The following is a 19,061-nucleotide window of genomic DNA, read 5'->3' on the forward strand; positions in this document are numbered from 1 at the left end:
ACGCCCGAGGCGCTATCGACAACCCCGGCTCGTGCGGACATTGTGTCCGCTTCACCGTAAAGAGCCTCCGCCGACAGCTAGCACGCCAAGCTAGCCTGTCGGAGCAGGAACCCCCCATGTCCTCTGACCTGCCGGCCGGCAGTCAAGACGCGGGGGCATCTGCCACAGAGAGTGAACCCCTCTCCATGTCGGTCTGGGGCTCAGTATCTGCGATGGCCGCAGAACCGGATTCCCGCGCCCTGGCAGGCCGGGACCCGGTGGCGGCAAGACACGCGGGAACGGGACCCCACGCTTTACCGAGCTGGGGCTCCCAGTTAGACCTCACCATGGTCTCACCCGCGGAGGATGTCCTCGAGCTGGATTACGACGAGGACGAAGAGGACGCCTCGGTGTTCCTCCTGTCCGAGTCGGATGAACATGAAGAGGACATCTTCATGTCATCAGCTCAGGCTGCAAAGCCTGGAGCGAGGGCTGCTCTCCCAGACGATAGCATACCAGCTTCGCCCTGTCTGAGTATGGACCTGCAGGCCGTGTGCAAACGCGCTGCGGCCAGACTCGACATCCCGTGGCCTGAAATGGCCAAGGAGACCTCCAGGTCCCGCTACGAAGGGAAACATTTTCCCCAAGCAGCGCGGACAAAGAGACAACTCCTTCCGGTCTTCCCGGAGATGTTGGATGAGGTGTCGGTCTCGTGGAGAGACCGGCCCTTCAGCAACAAGGTCCCAATCCAGGGTGCCTCCTCCCTAGACTGTGACGGAATGGAGAAGCTCGGCCTGCTCCGCATACCGCCCATGGAACCGCTGGTAGCAGCCCACCTCCTACCGAGGATGGGCCCGTCACCAAGCAGGAACCCCACGCTGCCGGCAAAGTCGGACCGATTTCAGTCGACAATGACTGAACGGTCCTACAAAGCCGCAGCGTTGTCCGCCAGGGCCCTGAATGTGGCCTCGCTGCTAACCGCTTACCAAGCGGAGCTCTGCGAGGACCTGTCGGGTAACCCGGGTGCAGCCACTCTGGACGAGATGGCGGCGGTCACAGACATCTGTCTCCGTGTCCAACGCTGCGCCGTCCAGGCCACGGGTAAGGCAATGGGGATCATGGTGGTGCAGGAAAGAGCGAGATGGCTCAACCTCACCAACCTCCCAGACCGGGAAAAGGAGGATGTGCTGGATATGCCCATCGTTCCCGAGGGAATTTTCGGCTCCGCTCTTGCTTCCATGCAAAGGAGGTGTGAGTCGAAAAAAGAGGGAGGACGAGGCACTCCACCTCTGCCTCCCTCGAAGGGTCCAGCCGCTGCCTTCGCAGCAGCAGTCCTTCGCAGCAGCAGTCCTTCGCCCAAGCTGCCTTGAACCCTGCTCGGTTTAAAACACCGAAAACGCAGAGGTCGCAGCCCGCCCCGAGTCCCCAGCCCAGGCTGGAGACGAGGGCGAGCTGGCCCAGAAAATCTCCGGTTCCGGCTGCAGCTCAGGCGCAGCCAACCCAGAATTTCGGCCAGCAGGCGAGGAAGAAGAAGCGAGCGGCGTGACAGCCCCTCCTTCTCCCCTCCGTGACAGAGCTGGAAGTCCACGGTTCCCCAGCTCTAAATGTGTTCCCGCCGCCTCGAGAGATGCCTCAACACCATCCTCAAGTCCGCAAAAACACATGTCACAAATCTGTTTGTTCCTCTGTCATTAAACATTTGCCGCTGATGCATCCAGGCTTCAGGCCGAGGGCGCAGCTCAAAAAAATGATAAGAAAAACAATAAAACCAATAAACAGCCCGCCAACTGTTCCCCTTCTGAGAGCAGCTTCGGCATCTCTCAAAAGGCGGATTACAGGCGGGTCTGTGAAGGCACCACCGTCACGCGCATGCGCAGTGCCGGCTGGGGTTTTAAAAGCACCACCGCCACGCGCATGCGCAGTGCCGGCTGGGGTTGTGAAGGCACCACCGTCATGCGCATGCGCAGTGTCGGTGGGGATTGTCGAAAAGGGGCACCACTGTGTTCAGACACTAGAGGGCCCCATAACACAACAAATAGAGACTCAGAGGGGAAGAGATGTGACATCTCCACTGGCTCTAAGGAGCATGCAGTGGAAGATGCTCACATCATCTGCTTGGGTTTTCAAGACAGTAACACGGGGCTACAGACTCCAATTCGCTGTCACCCCCCCTCGCTTCTCGGGCATTCTGCATTCGCAGGCCCGAGGAGAGTCAGCCCATATTCTGGAGAAAGAGATTCTCTCTCTCCTAGAAAAGAGGGCTATATCTATTGTACCCGCCGAGCAGAGTCAGGGCGGCTTCTATTCCAAGTACTTCCTCGTTCCCAAACGGGGAGGGAACGGAATTCGGCCAATACTTGATTTGAGGGCTCTGAACAAATATCTAAGAAGATATAAGTTCAGAATGCTCACTCACACATCTCTGCTGCGGCTCGTGCGACAAGACGACTGGTTCACATCAGTCGACCTGAAAGATGCGTATTTTCACATCCCAGTATATTACCCACACAGGAAATATCTGAGATTCGCATTTCAGGGGATCTGTTATGAATACAGAGTACTCCCCTTCGGTCTGTCTCTCAGTCCAAGGGTGTTTGTACGATGTACGGAAGCCGCGATAGCCCCGTTAAGACAACAGGGTATTCGCCTGGCGACCTACCTGGACGACTGGCTGCTTCTCGCACAGTCGGAGCAGGAGGCTGTTACGCAGACAAATGTCCTCGTAAAGCACCTGCTCAACCTGGGTTTCATAATAAACACAGAGAAGAGCATGTTGTGCCCCGCGCAGACTATACTCTTCCTGGGTTTACACCTGAACTCGGTGCCCTTTTCAGCTCGCTTGTCAGCGGATAGAGTGAAAGCTTTCAGAGCTTGTCTCGCTCTTTTCCAGCTGCGCAAACATGTTCTCTTCAGATCATGCCTGCGATTGCTGGGGCTCATGGCGTCAGCCATCCTGGTCGTACGACTGGGACGCTTACACATGAGGGAGTTTCAGCGCTGGGTGGCCGCCCTAAAACTAAACCCTGCGCGCCATGGCGCGCGGAGAGTGATGGTTACTGTGAAATGCGTAATGGCACTGCGCCACTGGCTGCACCCGACTTTTCTAGTACGAGGTGTGCCTATGGGTGCTGTCCTTTTACGGAAAGTGGTCACCACGGACGCATGTCTGACAGGTTGGGGAGGTATTTATGAAGGTCGCCCGGTGAGGGGTCTCTGGAGCAGAGACCTCCAGCGGGCGCACATAAATTACCTGGAGCTTTTAGCGGTATTTCTCACCCTAAAACGCTTTCTGCCTTTCCCCAGGGGACATCACGTCCTCGTGAGGACAGACAATACGACCACAATATCGTATATTAACCGCCAAGGGGGTTTGCGTTCTCTCCAGTTACACACACTGGCGCGCAAACTTATCCTATGGAGCGGTAGGCGTCTCCTCTCTCTGAGAGCGACGCACGTACCGGGAGTGAGGAACCTCGGGGCAGATCTACTGTCCAGAGGTATACCACTTTATGCAGACTGGACTCTACATCCAAGGATTGTGAGCCAGCTGTGGGTGCGTTACGGCAGAGCCGCGGTGGATCTGTTCGCGTTCCCACCCCTGGCTCTGATACCCCCAACTCTGGCCAGAGTGAGAGAGCAATGCCACACACTTATCCTGATAGCTCCGCACTGGCCAGCTATGTACTGGCTAGTGGAGATATATCAGCTGCTGTGCGGGCAGCCATGGCAGCTCCCACTACGCAGGGACATACTGTCCCAAGCGGGGGGGGGGCGATCTTTCACCCACACCCAGAGCGCTTGGCTCTATGGGCCTGGCCCGTGAGTGGTACAATCTAAATACAGTGTGACATGACGCTGACCCTGGCAGCTGCCAAGCGAGCCAGTGGCACTCATGCACTATCTGTACAGTTTTCATGCACTCAGTTTGCCCCAGGGCAAACAGAGTGTGGTTGAAGCCTGACCCTGCCTTTATCTTAAGGCGGTCGGTTCGGGTACCACATTTGACATTAAGGCATCCCCCCCGCCACTGTATTCCTCCGGGGAACAGCGGCCGGATTTGCGGTGTCCAGCCCGTGCTTCACGCACGTACAGGGACAGATCAAGGGTGCTTTGTCATAATGACCAACCCCTTGTGTCCTGGGCTAACCCTTATAAGGGCAAGCCTGTTACTAAGCAACGGCTCTCCCACTGGTCTGTGGAAGCAATTGCTTTGGGGCTCATACGAGTCAGAGTTCGCAGGCACCCTCGGGTCCGCGAGCTCTTTCGACTCAGAGTCTGGCTGCATTCTGGACTCTGTCCAGGATGTCTCCCATCAAAGACATTGGTGCAGCGGCGAGCTGGTCCTCGCCGCTCACTTTTGTCTGCCTCCTAACAGGCTGGACGTTCTGCTCCCAGTGTGACTCAAGCAGTGCTGGGCACCTGGTTGAGTCAGAGCTCTACCTGTTAAGTTCTGGTTGGTTTGGTGATTTTCGAGATAAGCTCGTCTGGCAATACGGGAGCTACAATTTCCCATAGTGAGACATCGAACGGAGTGTTATGAATGAGAACTATAGGTTACTTGCGTAACCCCAGTTCTCAGAGTAACATGAAGTGAGATGTCTCACCAGACGGCCCTCCTTGCTATGGTGAAGCGAGAAGAGGTGCTTATTTTGAATGGCGCATGCGTTGTGGCGCAAGCTACTTATAGGGGGTGATTTCCCTGACGCTGACGTCAAGATCTCCAGCCAATCAGGATTGGCGTAATGAGATTGATGCTTCTGTTTGCTCCGCGATGAGGCGCATCCCATAGTGAGACATCTCACTTCATGTTACTCTGAGAACTGGGGTTACGCAAGTAACCTATAGTTTCCTCTAATCATTAACCCATGTTTGTATAATGTAGTTAACTCCGTGTGTTGTTGCTAGCATACATAACACCTGACGTGGAAACGTTACTCGTGGATGGGGCTACAGAGCTGCTAGAAAGACGGTCGAACCTGGTACATTCCTCCGTCTGCATGCGGTGCACTTTTGCTAAATGTTTAGATAAATTGCTCGTGCTTACATGCTAAACTCTTATTGCACTTATGGTAACAAGTATTCTCCACATCGAGACGGGTAAAGTTTAACCACACCTCGGAGCGCGTTCTCTCCGCCATCTCCGCAGTGTGCTCCGCTGCATGTAGCAGCTGCGTGTGTGTAAACTGCCCCGCCCCGTCGCACACAGACGGGGGAGAGAGATCTCGTCTGATCGAAAATACATCATAGACGCATTTGTTGTCTTTGCATATTAGAAACGAGTTGGCGACACTAAGACTGCGATATAATGTTTTTTAGCAATAATACATGACATATATAAATGTACTGTATGCATTCAAAAGTGCTGAATAAATGTTTTATGGACCCATAATAGTGATTATTATTTAAGTTAAGTTTTGCCATAATCATGTCTATTTCCATAATCAGGTAGCTGAACAACATTGGTAAAAAATGTATACATTGTAGTGCCGTGAAAAGAGAGTCGGAGGCAGTGTATTAAGAATGGAGTTCCAATCTTTATTATCCATTACATTCAGAGAGGTTAACACATGCACTGCTCTGCCTGATGAGCTAGCAGGAATGGCAGCTAAAGCTACAGGTGTTCCCCACTAAAGGGTCCGTGTGGCAACACAATAAGCAAGGTGAATTATGTCCAATAACGTGTCACCACACAAGCCCCCCCAGAATTCACACATAAACAAAATCAGCATGGCGGGGAGGAACGACACGCCGACCCCCACGACTCCTGAGCACGGGAGTCGGAAAAGTGACTCCCGCCTGTGCGGCCCCCGGAAGGGGAGGGACCGGAACAACAGGTCTTAAATCCGTGACAGGGGACGAGGCCGGGGGGCGGCCCCGTCGCGGAGGTCGAGCCAGCACCACAGGCTGGTCCATGTCCAGGTGAGCAGCCTTCACCCGGTCCACCGAGACGTGCTCGGCCTTGCCACCCAGGTCGACCACCAGGTGCTTGTCCCCGTGCTCCAAGACCCGGAAAGGCCCATCATAAGGTGGCTGCAGGGGGCCTCTGTGCGAATCGTGCCGGATGAACACGTGCTCCGCCAAGCGGAGCTCTGCGGGAACCTGGGACACCTGAGTACCATGCTGAGTAGTAGGGATCGGAGCAAAGGCCTCAGCGGCGTCACACAGGAAAGCCCGCTGGGTCGACGCCGACCAGGGAGCCGATGCATTTGGGAGGAAATCCCCCGGAACTCTCAGCGGCTGACCGTAGACCATCTCCGCTGTAGAACACTGCAGATCTTCCTTAGGTGCGGTCCTCAGGCCCAGCATCACCCAGGGCAGCTTGTCGACCCAGTTACCGTCCGTAAGGCCGGCCTTGAGGGCCGCCTTCATGGAGCGATGAAAGCGCTCGCAGAGGCCGTTAGCCTGAGGGTGGTAAGCGGTAGTCCTGTGCAGCTTAACCCCCAAACCGCCTGCCACAGCGTTCCAGAGCTCGGACGTGAACTGAGAGTCCCTGTCTGAGGAAATGTCTGACGGGGTGCCAAAACGACACACCCACGTTGCAATGAAGGCCCGGGCAACGTCTGCGGCTGATGTCGAAACGAGCGGAACCGCCTCCGGCCAACGGGTCGTTCTGTCCACCATGGTGAGGAGGTAGGAAAACCCCTGAGAGGAAGGCAACGGACCAACCAGGTCAATGTTGACGTGATCAAACCTCCTCTCAGGCACCAGGAAACGCTCCAACGGGGCCTTCGTGTGGCGGTGCACCTTAGCGCGTTGACAAGCCACGCACTCCCTGGCCCAAGTCCTCACGTCCCTTTTCAGTCCTTGCCAAACGAACTTCGCCGCTACCAAACGCACCGAAGGTTTAACGCCGGGGTGTGACAGGCCGTGCACAGCCTCGAACACAGGACGCCTCCAGCTGGCAGGGACGACAGGCCGCGCCAGGCCCGTAGAGACGTCACACAGGAGAGTAATGCCCGCGTCGCCGAACACCACATCCTCCAAGCGCAGCCCCGCGCTCTCCACCTTCAGGGCCTGGACGCCGGGATCTGTGACCTGGTCTGCCGCCATGCGAGTATAGTCCAGGCCCAACTGGACGGCACCGATGACGACCCTGGAGAGGCAATCAATAACCAGGTTCGACTTGCCAGCCACGTGCTTAATGTCCGTAGTGAACTCCGATATGTAGGACAGCTGCCGCTGCTGACGTGCCGACCAAGGCTCCGCCACTTTTGACATGGCGAAGGTGAGCGGCTTGTGGTCGATAAACGCCGTAAATTCACGGCCTTCCAGCATGAAACGGAAGTGCCGCACGGCCAAATAAAGTCAGAGGAGCTCCCGGTCAAAGGCGCTGTATTTGCGTTCTCTAGGCGTCAGCTGGCGGCTGAAAAGGCGAGCGGCTGCCAAGCGCCCTCCACCCACTGCTCGTGCACTGCGCCGACCGCGTAGTCTGACGCGTCCGTGGTGATGGAGATGGGTGTGCCAGCAAAGCCGCCTGAGCCAACGCGGTCTTGACCTCAGCAAAAGCGCCGTCCGCCTCTGCTGTCCAGTCGATCTCCTGGACGGGGGTCTTGCCTTTCAACGCTTCATACAGCGGCCGCATGATGTGTGCGGCCCGGGCGATGAAACGGTGGTAGAAAGTCACCATCCCCAGAAACTCACGGAGCGACCGGGCTGTGAGTGGGCGAGGAAACGCCGCAACAGCCTCCACCTTCGCTGGCAGAGGTGTCGCACCGCCCTTGGTGACGCGGTGCCCCAGGAAATCGATGTCCGACACCCCGAACTGGCACTTTGCAGGATTGATGATTAATCCGTGTTCGTTGAGCCGTGTGAAAAGGGCTCGGAGGTGGGACAGGTGCTCCTGCACTGAAGCGCTGGCGACGAGTATGTCGTCGAGGTAAACAAACACAAACGGCAGGTCCCGCAGCACCGAATCCATCAGGCGCTGGAACGTCTGAGCGGCATTCTTGAGTCCAAAAGGCATCCGCAGGAACTCAAAAAGTCCAAAAGGCGTTATCACTGCTGTCTTGGGAATGTCCAGGGGGTGCATGGGCACCTGGTGGTATCCACGCACCAGGTCCACCTTGGAAAACACCCCCGTACCGGCCAGATGCGCCGAAAAGTCCTGAATGTGCGGCACCGGATAGCGGTCAGGCGTGGTGGCGTCGTTGAGTCGGCGGTAATCCCCGCACGGGCGGAACCCGCCGTTCGATTTGGGAACGACGTGCAGGGGGGAAGCCCAAGGACTGTCGGAGCGGCGGACAATGCCCAGGCGCTCCATGGTTGCGAACTCCGCCCTCGCTACAGCCAGCTTAGAAGGGTTCAACCGCCGGGCCCTGGCGTAGACAGGAGGCCCCCCGGTAGTGACGTGGTGTTCCACGCCATGCTTAGTGGTAAGCGCAGAGAAGGTGGGTAGCGACAGGTCTGGGAACTCGGCCAACAGTCTGAGAAACGTGTCTGCACCTGACAGCGAGCCTGACAGCCCGTCATACGCTGCGCTGCCAAGTGTGCACACGAAGGAAGAAAACGTTAAGGCATCAACAAAACGCCTATTCTTAACGTCCACTAAGAGTCCATGAGCACACAAAAAATCCGCTCCGAGGAGGGGAAAATAAATGTCTGCTGTCACAAAATCCCAGCTGAAACGCTGTCCTCCGATGCACAAACACATAGGCCTCACGCCGTACGTGCGAATGGGACTGCCGTTAGCCGTCGTCAATCGCGGTCCGTGCCCCCCACGGGCGACGTCTTCACTCGACGCTGGAACTACGCTCCGTTGAGCGCCCGTGTCACACAGAAACAAGCTCCCCGAAACGCTGTCGCTGACGAAGAGGAGCCTGCACGTGCCGCCGACGCTCAGAGCCACTACTGAGCGCCGGCCCCTCCGTTTCCCGGGGGTTTGTAGCTGCACGGAGCGATGCATCTCTTCGCCCTTGTCCCGAAACGTGCGTGGTAAACGCACTCTCCGGCGTCTCCACGCCGGCTAGCCACAGCCGTGTCCGGCCTCCGCCACGCTTTCTTGACTGCCGGTGGGCCGCTGAGCGTCGCGGCTAACGTCTCTGCCCCGGGCTGTTGCGTAGCCAGGAAAAAACGATCCGCTTCCTCAGCCAAAGCACGGGGCTCCGTGACAGGCGTGTTGGCCAGCGCCGTCTGTACCCGGGGAGGCAAGTGACGCAGGAAAATCTCTGTGAATAAAATCCGGGGATCTTCCCCCCCTAGCAGATTTAGCATTTTCTCCATTAGCTGGGATGGCTTGCTGTCTCCTAGGCCTTGAATGTCAAGTATCTGGCGGGCCCTCTCCTTAGCAGATAAGCTAAATGTCTTAAGGAGAAGGGCCTTAATCGCCTCATATTTGCCATGATGTGGGGGGGCTGCGATGAATCCCACCAACCTGGACGACGTGGAGCTCCCCAGCGCTGCTACCACATGGTAGTATTTTAGGTCCCCGTCACGGACCTGTCGGCAGGCAAAATGTGCCTCCACGTGTGCGAACCATGCCTCCGCGGCGTGCTCCCAGAATTCCGGCAGCTTTATGAAAACATCGCGCTCAGCCATGTTCGTTAATTTTCCGGAAACTTTCTCGGAAAAGTCGGGGTCACCAGTGTAGTGCCGTGAAAAGAGAGTCGGAGGCGATGTATTAAGAATGGAGTTCCAATCTTTATTATCCATTACATTCAGAGAGGTTAACACATGCACTGCTCTGCCTGATGAGCTAGCAGGAATGGCAGCTAAAGCTACAGGTGTTCCCCACTAAAGGGTCCGTGTGGCAACACAATAAGCAAGGTGAATTATGTCCAATAACGTGTCACCACAACATTATATATATATATTTCTATTAATCATTTTCGGCCTTTCGGCATTCGGTTTTCGGCCAACTGTTTCCTATTTTCGGTATCGGTTTGGGCCAAGAATTTCCCATTCGGTGCACCCCTAGTTGTAACCATAGACTGGTTGTAACGGAATACATGTAACGGCGTTACGCAGAATATAAAAATCAAGTAGGCTAACTGTATTCAGCTGGTGTTACATTTGAAAAACGAGTAATCTGATTAAAGTTACTTTCGTAAGCCTGAAGTGAATACATTTTGGAATACTTATTGGAATTATTGGTGGAAAAGTTTCCTCACAAAATGTAATATTCATTACCGGCAGATCTGTGTGCACACTGCACAGCGCTGCAGCATGTCTGTGAGCGAGAGAGAGATGCAGCGTGTCTGTGAGGCCCCGCCCCCGCACGCAGATGAGAGAGAGATCTCTTTTAAAATATATTGAAAGTTAGAAACGGAGATGGTTGGATAAAATGTGCAAGATAACGTTTATGTAGCATTTATTTATTGTCGAAATTATGACATTTCCATCCATCCATCCATCTTCTTCCGCTTATCCGTGGTCGGGTCGCGGGGGTAGCAGTTCCAGCAGAGAGCCCCAAACTTTATTTTCCCTGGCGACATCAACCAGCTCTGACTGGGGGATCCCAAGGCGCTCCCAGGCCAGCGAAGAGATATAATCCCTCCACCTGGTCCTAGGTCTACCCCTTGGTCTCTTCCCAGCTGGACGTGCCTGGAACACCTCCCTAGGGAGGCGCCCAGGTGGCATCCTAACTAGGTGCCCGAACCACCTCAACTGGCTCCTTTCGACGCGAAGGAGGAGCGGCTCAACTCCGAGTCCCTCCCTGATGACCGAACTTCTCACCTTATCCCTAAGGGAGACACCAGCCACCCTGCGGAGAAAACCCATCTCGGCCGCTTGTATGACATTTCATAACGATCAAATCAAAGTGAATGGCCTGCTGCTGCTGAATGCATGGGGCAAGTGACTGGAACAAGTTTTTTAAAAGTTATTACATCGTTTCAGATAATAAATTAAAGGTCCGCAGTAGCTGAGCGTGCTCCACTAGCATTGTGGACTATATGAAAATCGCTGGCCCGCGATTGTGTCTATTGGATACATTTTGGCCCTTGGACAAATGTAGTTGGTGATCCCTGACCTATACCTTCTTACCTCTAAGTAGCATTATTAGGAGACATCTAGCTAGCTAACTTTAGCTACATGGACTCATGTAAGGCAGTGTTACGGCTGTCGCCTTGCCTTCAGCATTAACTGGCCTGTGAGTGTTCTGTGTGTGTATATATATATATATATATATGTGTATGTGTGTTATGATTACATGTAGGTACTATGGTTACCACGTCGGCGACGTTGTTTCGTTCCTACCATAGGTCCTACCACCGGAAGAGGTCCGACGCCTCTGCAACGTTGTTGACATTCAGGGCGCTGGATCTGTGCTAGGACGCCATGCTACCATACCTCAGAATGTTTGTGTGTTATTGGTGCTTATGTGTGTGTCCTTATGATATTGTTAACAGAGGTTAACTCGGGTGCTTATGATGTGTGTTTCCTTACGATATTGTTAACGATATTGTGCTCATTTTTTTCCACAAGAACATGATAGTGCATAACTATCAGGTGACTAAAAGCCTCCTCTCCCTGTCTGCTGTTCCATTTTTCAGTTTCAGTTGCAAGATGATCAGGAGGGAGAGAAGGCGTGATTACCAGCACCTGTGGTCTGTCCTGGTCCCGGAAGTTGTGGTTCTCTCCTTGTTGCATTATTATTTGCACAGTGGCAGCTCTTTAACCTGCATTACAGCACCTTCATATTCACTGACCACACTCACTAGACTCTAGTCACACAGCCCTACTTCCTCTAGTGACTAGAGGAAGTAGGGCTGTGTGATATATTGCTATTGTAAAAAATATGTTTACTGAAAAGATTAAATGATACTAAGACTGAATAATACATGGTTTCTTATTTACATTTACAATAACCTCAATGGCCATACATGGGAGCGTCACCAGACCAATTGTCATCTCTAGAATATTGTTGAATGAATTAAGCCTGAATGTAGATGAAAGTTGTATATTGAGTGGGGCTACACAATTTACAACACACAAAAAGATGTTTACCGAAAAGACTTGAACACAAGATGTTTGAACACAAAAATATGTTTACTGAAAAGATTAAATAACACTGAATAATACATGGTTTCTTTTTTACAAGACTACAGCTCCATGACTTTACTCCAATGGGACGACAGACACTGACAGATTAGACAAGGCACATCAAATAACCCCAATCTTGTCAATTAATGCTAGTGCCTCACCTGGTTTTGTTAGCATGTGCTCTATGGGCACAGCCCTGCTTTGCAGAATCTGATATTTTCTTCTGACTAATCCTATGACTCTTTCGACATGAATACGCACATTAGCTATTTTTCTTGTCTCTTCCACCTCGTATGCTGACAGCTGACTTTTCTCCCTGGTGAATGCAGGCATCTTTAGTGAAGCACAGTAAAATCCCACACTATCACCAATATCGAACCCACAGTCTGCTAGGACAATATCTCCAGGTAACAGGTTTTTTAGGAGCCCACTCTGTATTGTGATCTGTTTATCACTAACTCTTCCTCCCCAGGCACAAGATATGTAAGTGACATAGCCTTGGGGAGCAACACCAATCAGAAATGTAACAGTATGGTGATGCTTGTAGTTGGACCATGTTTGTGCTCGAGCTAGTAAATTAGAGGGCCTCTCAATAAAAACTTCAAAACAGTCAACAATCACAGCAACTCTACATCCAAATGCCTGTCTGAATCCCATTGGCATTGTAGCTTGAAGTACATGTCGCTCTGGCCACTCAATTATAAATGCTGTACTCTCATGAAGTATGTCAATTAACTTATGCCAAATTCTAGAAGCAGTGGAGAGAGAGATGGTGAACCTGAAAGCCAAATATTTCAGAGGGAGATTTAGTCTCAGCCTCAGCAAAACTAAAATTAACTGTTCAAATTTGGAGGGCACAGACATAGGGCCATAGGTGATGTAGGGCTCGCACAGTTGAAAAACCTGAAGTAAAACTAAGAAGTTGGGGAGTCCGGTGTAAAACTTTGTCTTCTCTTCGTTGTTCTCAAAGGACTCCTGGTTGAACTTTGTGTCCAGTGCCTTTGTCCGAAGATCTCCCAGCTCTGTTGTGTTCTGTCTCAGAACATCCTCCATCCTCTCGAAAGGTAGCCTAGCTGACAGTTACAAAGTTATGTAGCCAGCTAGCTGAAAACACCAACAGTAGCACACAACATTATATGCCAAGATATACACCATACTGTAGAGGAAACTTCTGTGTAGCTATGCAGTGGGAGTCACCGACTCAGGAAGGAGACACGGGAAGAGCAGTAGCTTTGATGTCAAACACATGATGGTTTATTTGGAGTTAACGGCCGGAGGATTCACATCACAAGTCCAAGAGTCAGAGGTTCTGACTTCACGGTAGAGTTGCCACGTCAATTCTGAAGAACTCTACCCCAGACCCCTGTATTTAGCTAGTTCAGAGAGCATCATCAACATGCTGCATAACAAGATAGAATGATAACACCTCTATCAGCTGACGCCAACAGGCAGGAACAGGGAGACAAAACACTGAGAGCACAGCAGCCAAGGTTACAGGTGCCTGTGCTCAGTCAGGACAGTTTGAACTGATACACTGGGTCAAAGTTATGGGCCTTGGAAAATATTTCCACAACACATACACATATTTGTCAAGTCAATAGACTATATGCCCTTTTATTTCTTCCTTAGTAATTGAATGTGTATTTTGTAAACCTCGCCATTGTTGGTTTAATTGCTAAACGTGTTATGTTACAAATATCTTACCTTCCTATAGGTTGTAACACGAATGAACCAAGTCCCAGCACCTATTATGTGCATGGTACACCACCCAGGACTAGAGCCAAACTGTCTCAACCCATACACCCTGCAGAACCTCCATAACATTTACAGATTCGATTATGGACCTTTGAGGCATAGAACGGAAGAAGAGTAAGTAACACTACTGTGTTTGATGAAAAATCAAATAATGGTTTGATATGAATGATATGTTATAGGAGCAAATCATTCAGGGAAGAAAGGCTACTAAGTATTTCCATCATTATTTTTAGAAATGTACAAAATGAACATGTGTAAATATACATATATACACTGTATATCATCCATTCCTCCCCTTATAGGCGTTTTCGGCAGCTTTGTGTGCTGGGGCTTTTTAGGACGTGGCATCAGAGTGGTCATCCCGTCATGTGTTGTCCGCCGGATACGCCAGGAGTTCCTGACGAAATCAAATGCAAATCACAAAATATTAGAGAAACTTTGTTGTTTTAGGTTCGTTAGCTTGCCAGCTAGATTAATATGCTAACCTACGTTTGCTAGTTGTACAGTGTAATATGCCAACCTGGGCTGAAGTCGAACAGTTCATTTAGCTTAGGAACCTTCCTAACGGAGTGAAATGACCCGGAAGTCCCTCAGTGGCAGCCATGATAAATGCCGTTCGAATTTTCTAGATCAGGGGTTCCCAACCTTTTTCCCAGAGAGCCCCCCCAAATTACTCCTGTTGGAAGTTGCGTCCCCCCCCCCCACACACACACACACACAAGGGGGGGGGGAACAGACAAGGCAAGAGCGGTAATTCAAGTCCTTTATGGGGCGAGGGACCATATTTGATCACTTCCGCACACACCAAACATGGCGTCACTGCTGCGACTAAGTGAGGTCGAGGAGCATATGGATTTCTCCCAGCCAATCAGCGAAGATAACTCTACGCCACAAAGCCCGCCATTGGGGAATTTGACCAATCAGCAGAGGCCTGAAACGTTTCAAACTTCCGGTTTTCTCGGAATCCGGAAAAAGGCAATTTTGCGGCTCCGTTCATTCACGGAATTCTGTGAAACAACAAAACTAACCATGGTAAATTGACGAAACTCACACATTGTATGATTGAATAGTGGTGCTAGGTTAGGAAATTTGTGTTGTTAGCAGAAAAGTGAGTGAAATTAGTGAAATTAGTGAAATTACGGCATGAAAAGTTTGGGCACCATATTTGATCATAGGCCTACGCCCCTTTCAGGTAAACACTGGAGTTAGTATGATATGCCCATATTTGGACATATGCCCGATCCGTCTAGTAAGCGATACATAGTATATTTTAATAACAAATAAGGCAATACAATTTAGGATTTTATATTATAATGTTGCCAAAGGTTTGTATAACACTATACAGTGATTCAGTGAAAAGTTTAACCAATTTCTAGAAATGTTCAAGCCATAAATAGTGAATATGATATTCTATTTTATCTATTTTGTCAGTTTTATGACCTCATAGCAGTTGTTTTAGTTTTTTTGCATGTCTTTAATTTTTAGCAACTGTCTACCTGATGCGTAAGCCATACATAGCGCATTTTAGGACATGGTTAAACCGTACACCCCAGCACGTGCACTACGCTCTGCATCAGCCAAACGACTCGCTGCACCCTTGCTGCGAGGGGGACCCAAGTTCCCATCGGCGAAAACACGTGGGTTTGCTGTCCTGGCTCCAGGATGGTGGAATGAGCTCCCCATTGACATCAGGACGGCAGATAGCTTGCACATCTTCCGGCGCAAACTGAAAACTCATCTCTTTCGACTCCACTTCGAGCGATAGAACTATTAACGAAGCACTTTTATACTAATAAAGGACTGGCTTATCTAAAGCCAGTTGAGTAGCACTTGAAATGTTTGGCTCTATGAAACCTGATGTACTTATATGATTCTGTTTTCTTCAAGTTTGTATTTTGTTGGTCGAACGCACTTATTGTAAGTCACTTTGGATAAAAGCGTCAGCTAAATGCAATGTAATGTAATGTAATTTTAATAACAAATAAGGCAATACAACTTAGGATTTTATATTATAATGTTGCCAAATGTTTGTATAACACTATACAGTGATTCAGTGAAAAGTTTAACCAATTTCTAGACATTTTCAAGATATACATAGTGAATATGATATTCTATTTTATCTATTTTGTCAGTGTTATGACCTTATAACAGTTGTTTTATGTTTTTTTGCATGTGTTTAATTTTTAGCAACTGTCTACTCGGATGTTTTATTCCAAGTGAAAGGATATTGTCATTGTGCCAGCACACCTTGCCATCAGTGACGATGACGAGGAGGAAGATTACGATGTGGAAGACCCTGACTTTGCCCCACCCACCCACAATCTGGACATTCCAGGCCCAAGTGACATGGGCCCCTCTGCCAAGAGGAGGTGCATGCAGCCTGCAGTGCTCCAGGTCGATGACGACGATGACGACGACGACGACGACGACGATGGTAACAACGAGCAGCCAGCACTACAAGCCAAGAGGCCCACCAAACCCAGGAAGTCAGCAGCAAGGCCAACCACCTGGCACAAAGCTGACCTGGAAAACACAGAACTGCCGGAATACCAGCACTCTCCCCCTGACTACATTGAAACCCCTTTTCAGTACTTCACAAGGTACTTTGGCCCCGAAATTGTCACTCATATCACCTACCAAACTAATTTTACGGACATTAACACCACTTTCACCACCAATGAGAATGAGATAATGACATTTCTGTCCATCCTGATGTATATGGGGATTTCAGAGCTCCCAGCTGTTGAAGATTACTGGGCCATGGAGACCAGAGTCCCTCAAGTTGCCAACCTGATGTCCTCAAAGAGGTTCAGGCTGCTGAAAAGGGTTGTCCATTTCAATGACAACACTGAGCTCCCTGGTTCCATTGACCGCTTCTTCAAAATCCGGCCACTGTTCATCTTCCTCAATTCTGCCTTCAGGCGTGAGCCGCAGACCCCCAAACAGTCTGTGGATGAGGTGATGGTTGCCTACAAAGGGAAGACAGCTGGCAACCTGAGGCAGTATATAAAGACCAAGCCAGACAAGTGGGGTTTTAAATTGTTTTCCAGGGCCTCTGTGGATGGCTTCATCCACGACATGGTGCTGTACCAGGGGAAGACTACTCTGGAGGCCCACAGTGTCCCCCTGACACCTGAACAACAAGCCATGGGTGCCACCAGCCAGATTGTCTCTGTCTTGGCAAGTACCATGTCCTCCCCCAGCACCACAGCCATCTTTGCGGATAACTTTTTCACCAGCCTGGAGCTAGTGCGGTACCTCCGAGACCAGAACTGCAGGTATACAGGGACAGCCAGGGACAATAGAATTGGAAAGCCCCCGCTTAAGTCCATCAAGGAAATGGAGAAAAAGGCTGTCTCTCGTGGAACATGTGACTACATCATGAGTGATGATGGGATCCTGGCTGTCAGGTGGAAGGACAACAGAATGGTATCTCTGCTGTCAACAGACATGGGGGTGGAGCCTATGTCCTCAGTCATCAGGTACTGCAGTGAGACGAAGACGAAGGAGCCGGTGAGCTGTCCAGCTGTTATCCGGACCTACAATGCCAACATGGGGGGCATTGACAAGAGTGACATGTTGGTCCACCTCTACCGCACCCCCATGAAGTCCAAGAGGTGGTACATGCGTATGTTTGCATACGCCATTGATGTCAGCCTCACAAATGCCTGGATCATGTACAGGCGGGACTGCAAGGCCCTTGGTGTGAATGGCGTGCCTCTGAAAAGCTTCAGAATTTAGGTGTTCAGGGCTGCCAGCAACCAGAGGCCAGTCAAGTCTAGCTCCCGAAGAAGGTCATCTTCATTGGTTGAGAGCGTGACCGTTGCTGACCCCCAGCCTGTCCGTGGACACCGCAGCCACACCCCAAATGTGGCTGTGCGGTTTGATCCCTCCCTCTTCCATGCCCCTGTACATGCCAATTGCCTGACCTGCAAGTACTGCAGCAGGAAAGGCAACATTGTAAGGTCAAATGTGGTCTGCCGGGTCTGCAAGGTCCACCTTGGTCCACATGAATGCGGAGCGTAACTGTTTTGTCAGTTACCATGAGGAATTTGACTAATTTCTCATTTGATGTATGTTTTGTTAGTTAGCTTAGTTTTCAGGGACCATGTTAAAAAGGAACAGATTATAGCAGTTTGCTAATTTCCATCTGCAGTCCCTGGGCAGGTCAACATGTATACTACATATTAAATAAATACATAAAATAATAATAAATGTTAAATACATTATATACACACATATTTCATACCCTTGCACTAAAACGTTTACATTACAAATATTTATTTCATACCCTTGCACTAAAACGTTTACATTACAAATATTTATTTCATACCCTTGCACTAAAACGTTTACATTACAAATATTTATTTCATACCCTTGCATTAAAATGTTTAATTTCAAATATTTATTTCATACCCTTGCACTAAAACGTTTACATTACAAATATTTATTTCATACCCTTGCACTAAAACGTTTACATATATTATATTATATTTCATACCCCACATAAATGACTCTACACTCTATTTATATTGTATTTAAGTGCCTATGTTATGTTCTAAAATAAATGTTCCTTTCACCCTATATGTATTTCTGTCATATTTCTTATAAAACATTTTTTTTACCACAAACGGGCAAGGAACCATATATGATCACTTCATTGACCTTGATTTTTATATGAAAATGAAATATTTTGGAAAATTTCACAAAAGTAAAACAGTATTGTTATGTCCTCCAATAACACTCTAGGGTTGACATTTAGAATTTCAATGAGTGCCCTATAAAGGGCTAAAAGTCTCAAAATGCTACAACTACTGTCACAAACTGGATGAATGTGAAGTATTTTGTTAAAGGAGGATGGAAGCGTAATTAAGGAGCACTATTGGAGTGACTTTGATAGTTATTGGACTCAGGATTAATTAATTTGGATGCCCGCTGTATGAAGAAATTAAAGGACGGCACAAGTGGAAACAATTCACAAATGGATTAAACTGTATAAAACACATGCTCAAAGTAAACCGGATTTTGCCGATGTGTTTATGTGGATTCAAAAGTCGTAAATAATCTACAAAATGGAGGAGACCGATCTGATCGGAGCAACTGTGACAAATAATCCAACTGAAACCAGCATGGACAATGACTATGTTTTAAAAATGCGCTTATCCAGACAAGCCCGGTTTGGACACCTTATGCGCAGAAGAAACATTTCTATATTATATTATATTATTATTATTTATTATAGAAACAATTATGCATTTCTGTCTTTTTATGCCTTTATTAGCTACTAACTTGAATTGTTATTAAAATTAATTAATCAACTATTTTGTATGCGTTTATTGTACAATAAT

The 19,061-nt window shown here is 49.6% G+C and overlaps 1 protein-coding gene across 1 annotated transcript; it reads left to right on the forward strand.

Moving 5' to 3' along the window:
• Positions 1–14,523: 14,523 nt before the first annotated feature.
• LOC117544236 (piggyBac transposable element-derived protein 3-like) lies at positions 14,524–17,454 on the forward strand. The gene is made up of 2 exons (XM_034213117.1): positions 14,524–14,545; positions 15,956–17,454. The coding sequence occupies exons 1-2, from the start codon at positions 14,524–14,526 to the stop codon at positions 17,452–17,454; spliced, it is 1,521 nt and encodes a 506-aa protein (XP_034069008.1).
• The last annotated feature ends 1,607 nt before the right edge of the window (positions 17,455–19,061 follow it).

Source organism: Gymnodraco acuticeps, unplaced genomic scaffold (genome assembly GCF_902827175.1).
Source record: "Gymnodraco acuticeps unplaced genomic scaffold, fGymAcu1.1, whole genome shotgun sequence".
Classification (NCBI taxonomy): domain Eukaryota; kingdom Metazoa; phylum Chordata; class Actinopteri; order Perciformes; family Bathydraconidae; genus Gymnodraco; species Gymnodraco acuticeps.

What these genes read in the sequence shown, in the direction of transcription:
- LOC117544236 (XM_034213117.1), top strand. Translation starts at nt 14,524, where the DNA reads ATGGCGTCACTGCTGCGACTAA. An exon ending in GGCGTCACTGCTGCGACTAA is followed by an intron (nt 14,546 to 15,955) that starts GTGAGGTCGAGG and finishes TCATTGTGCCAG; the next exon opens with CACACCTTGCCATCAGTGAC.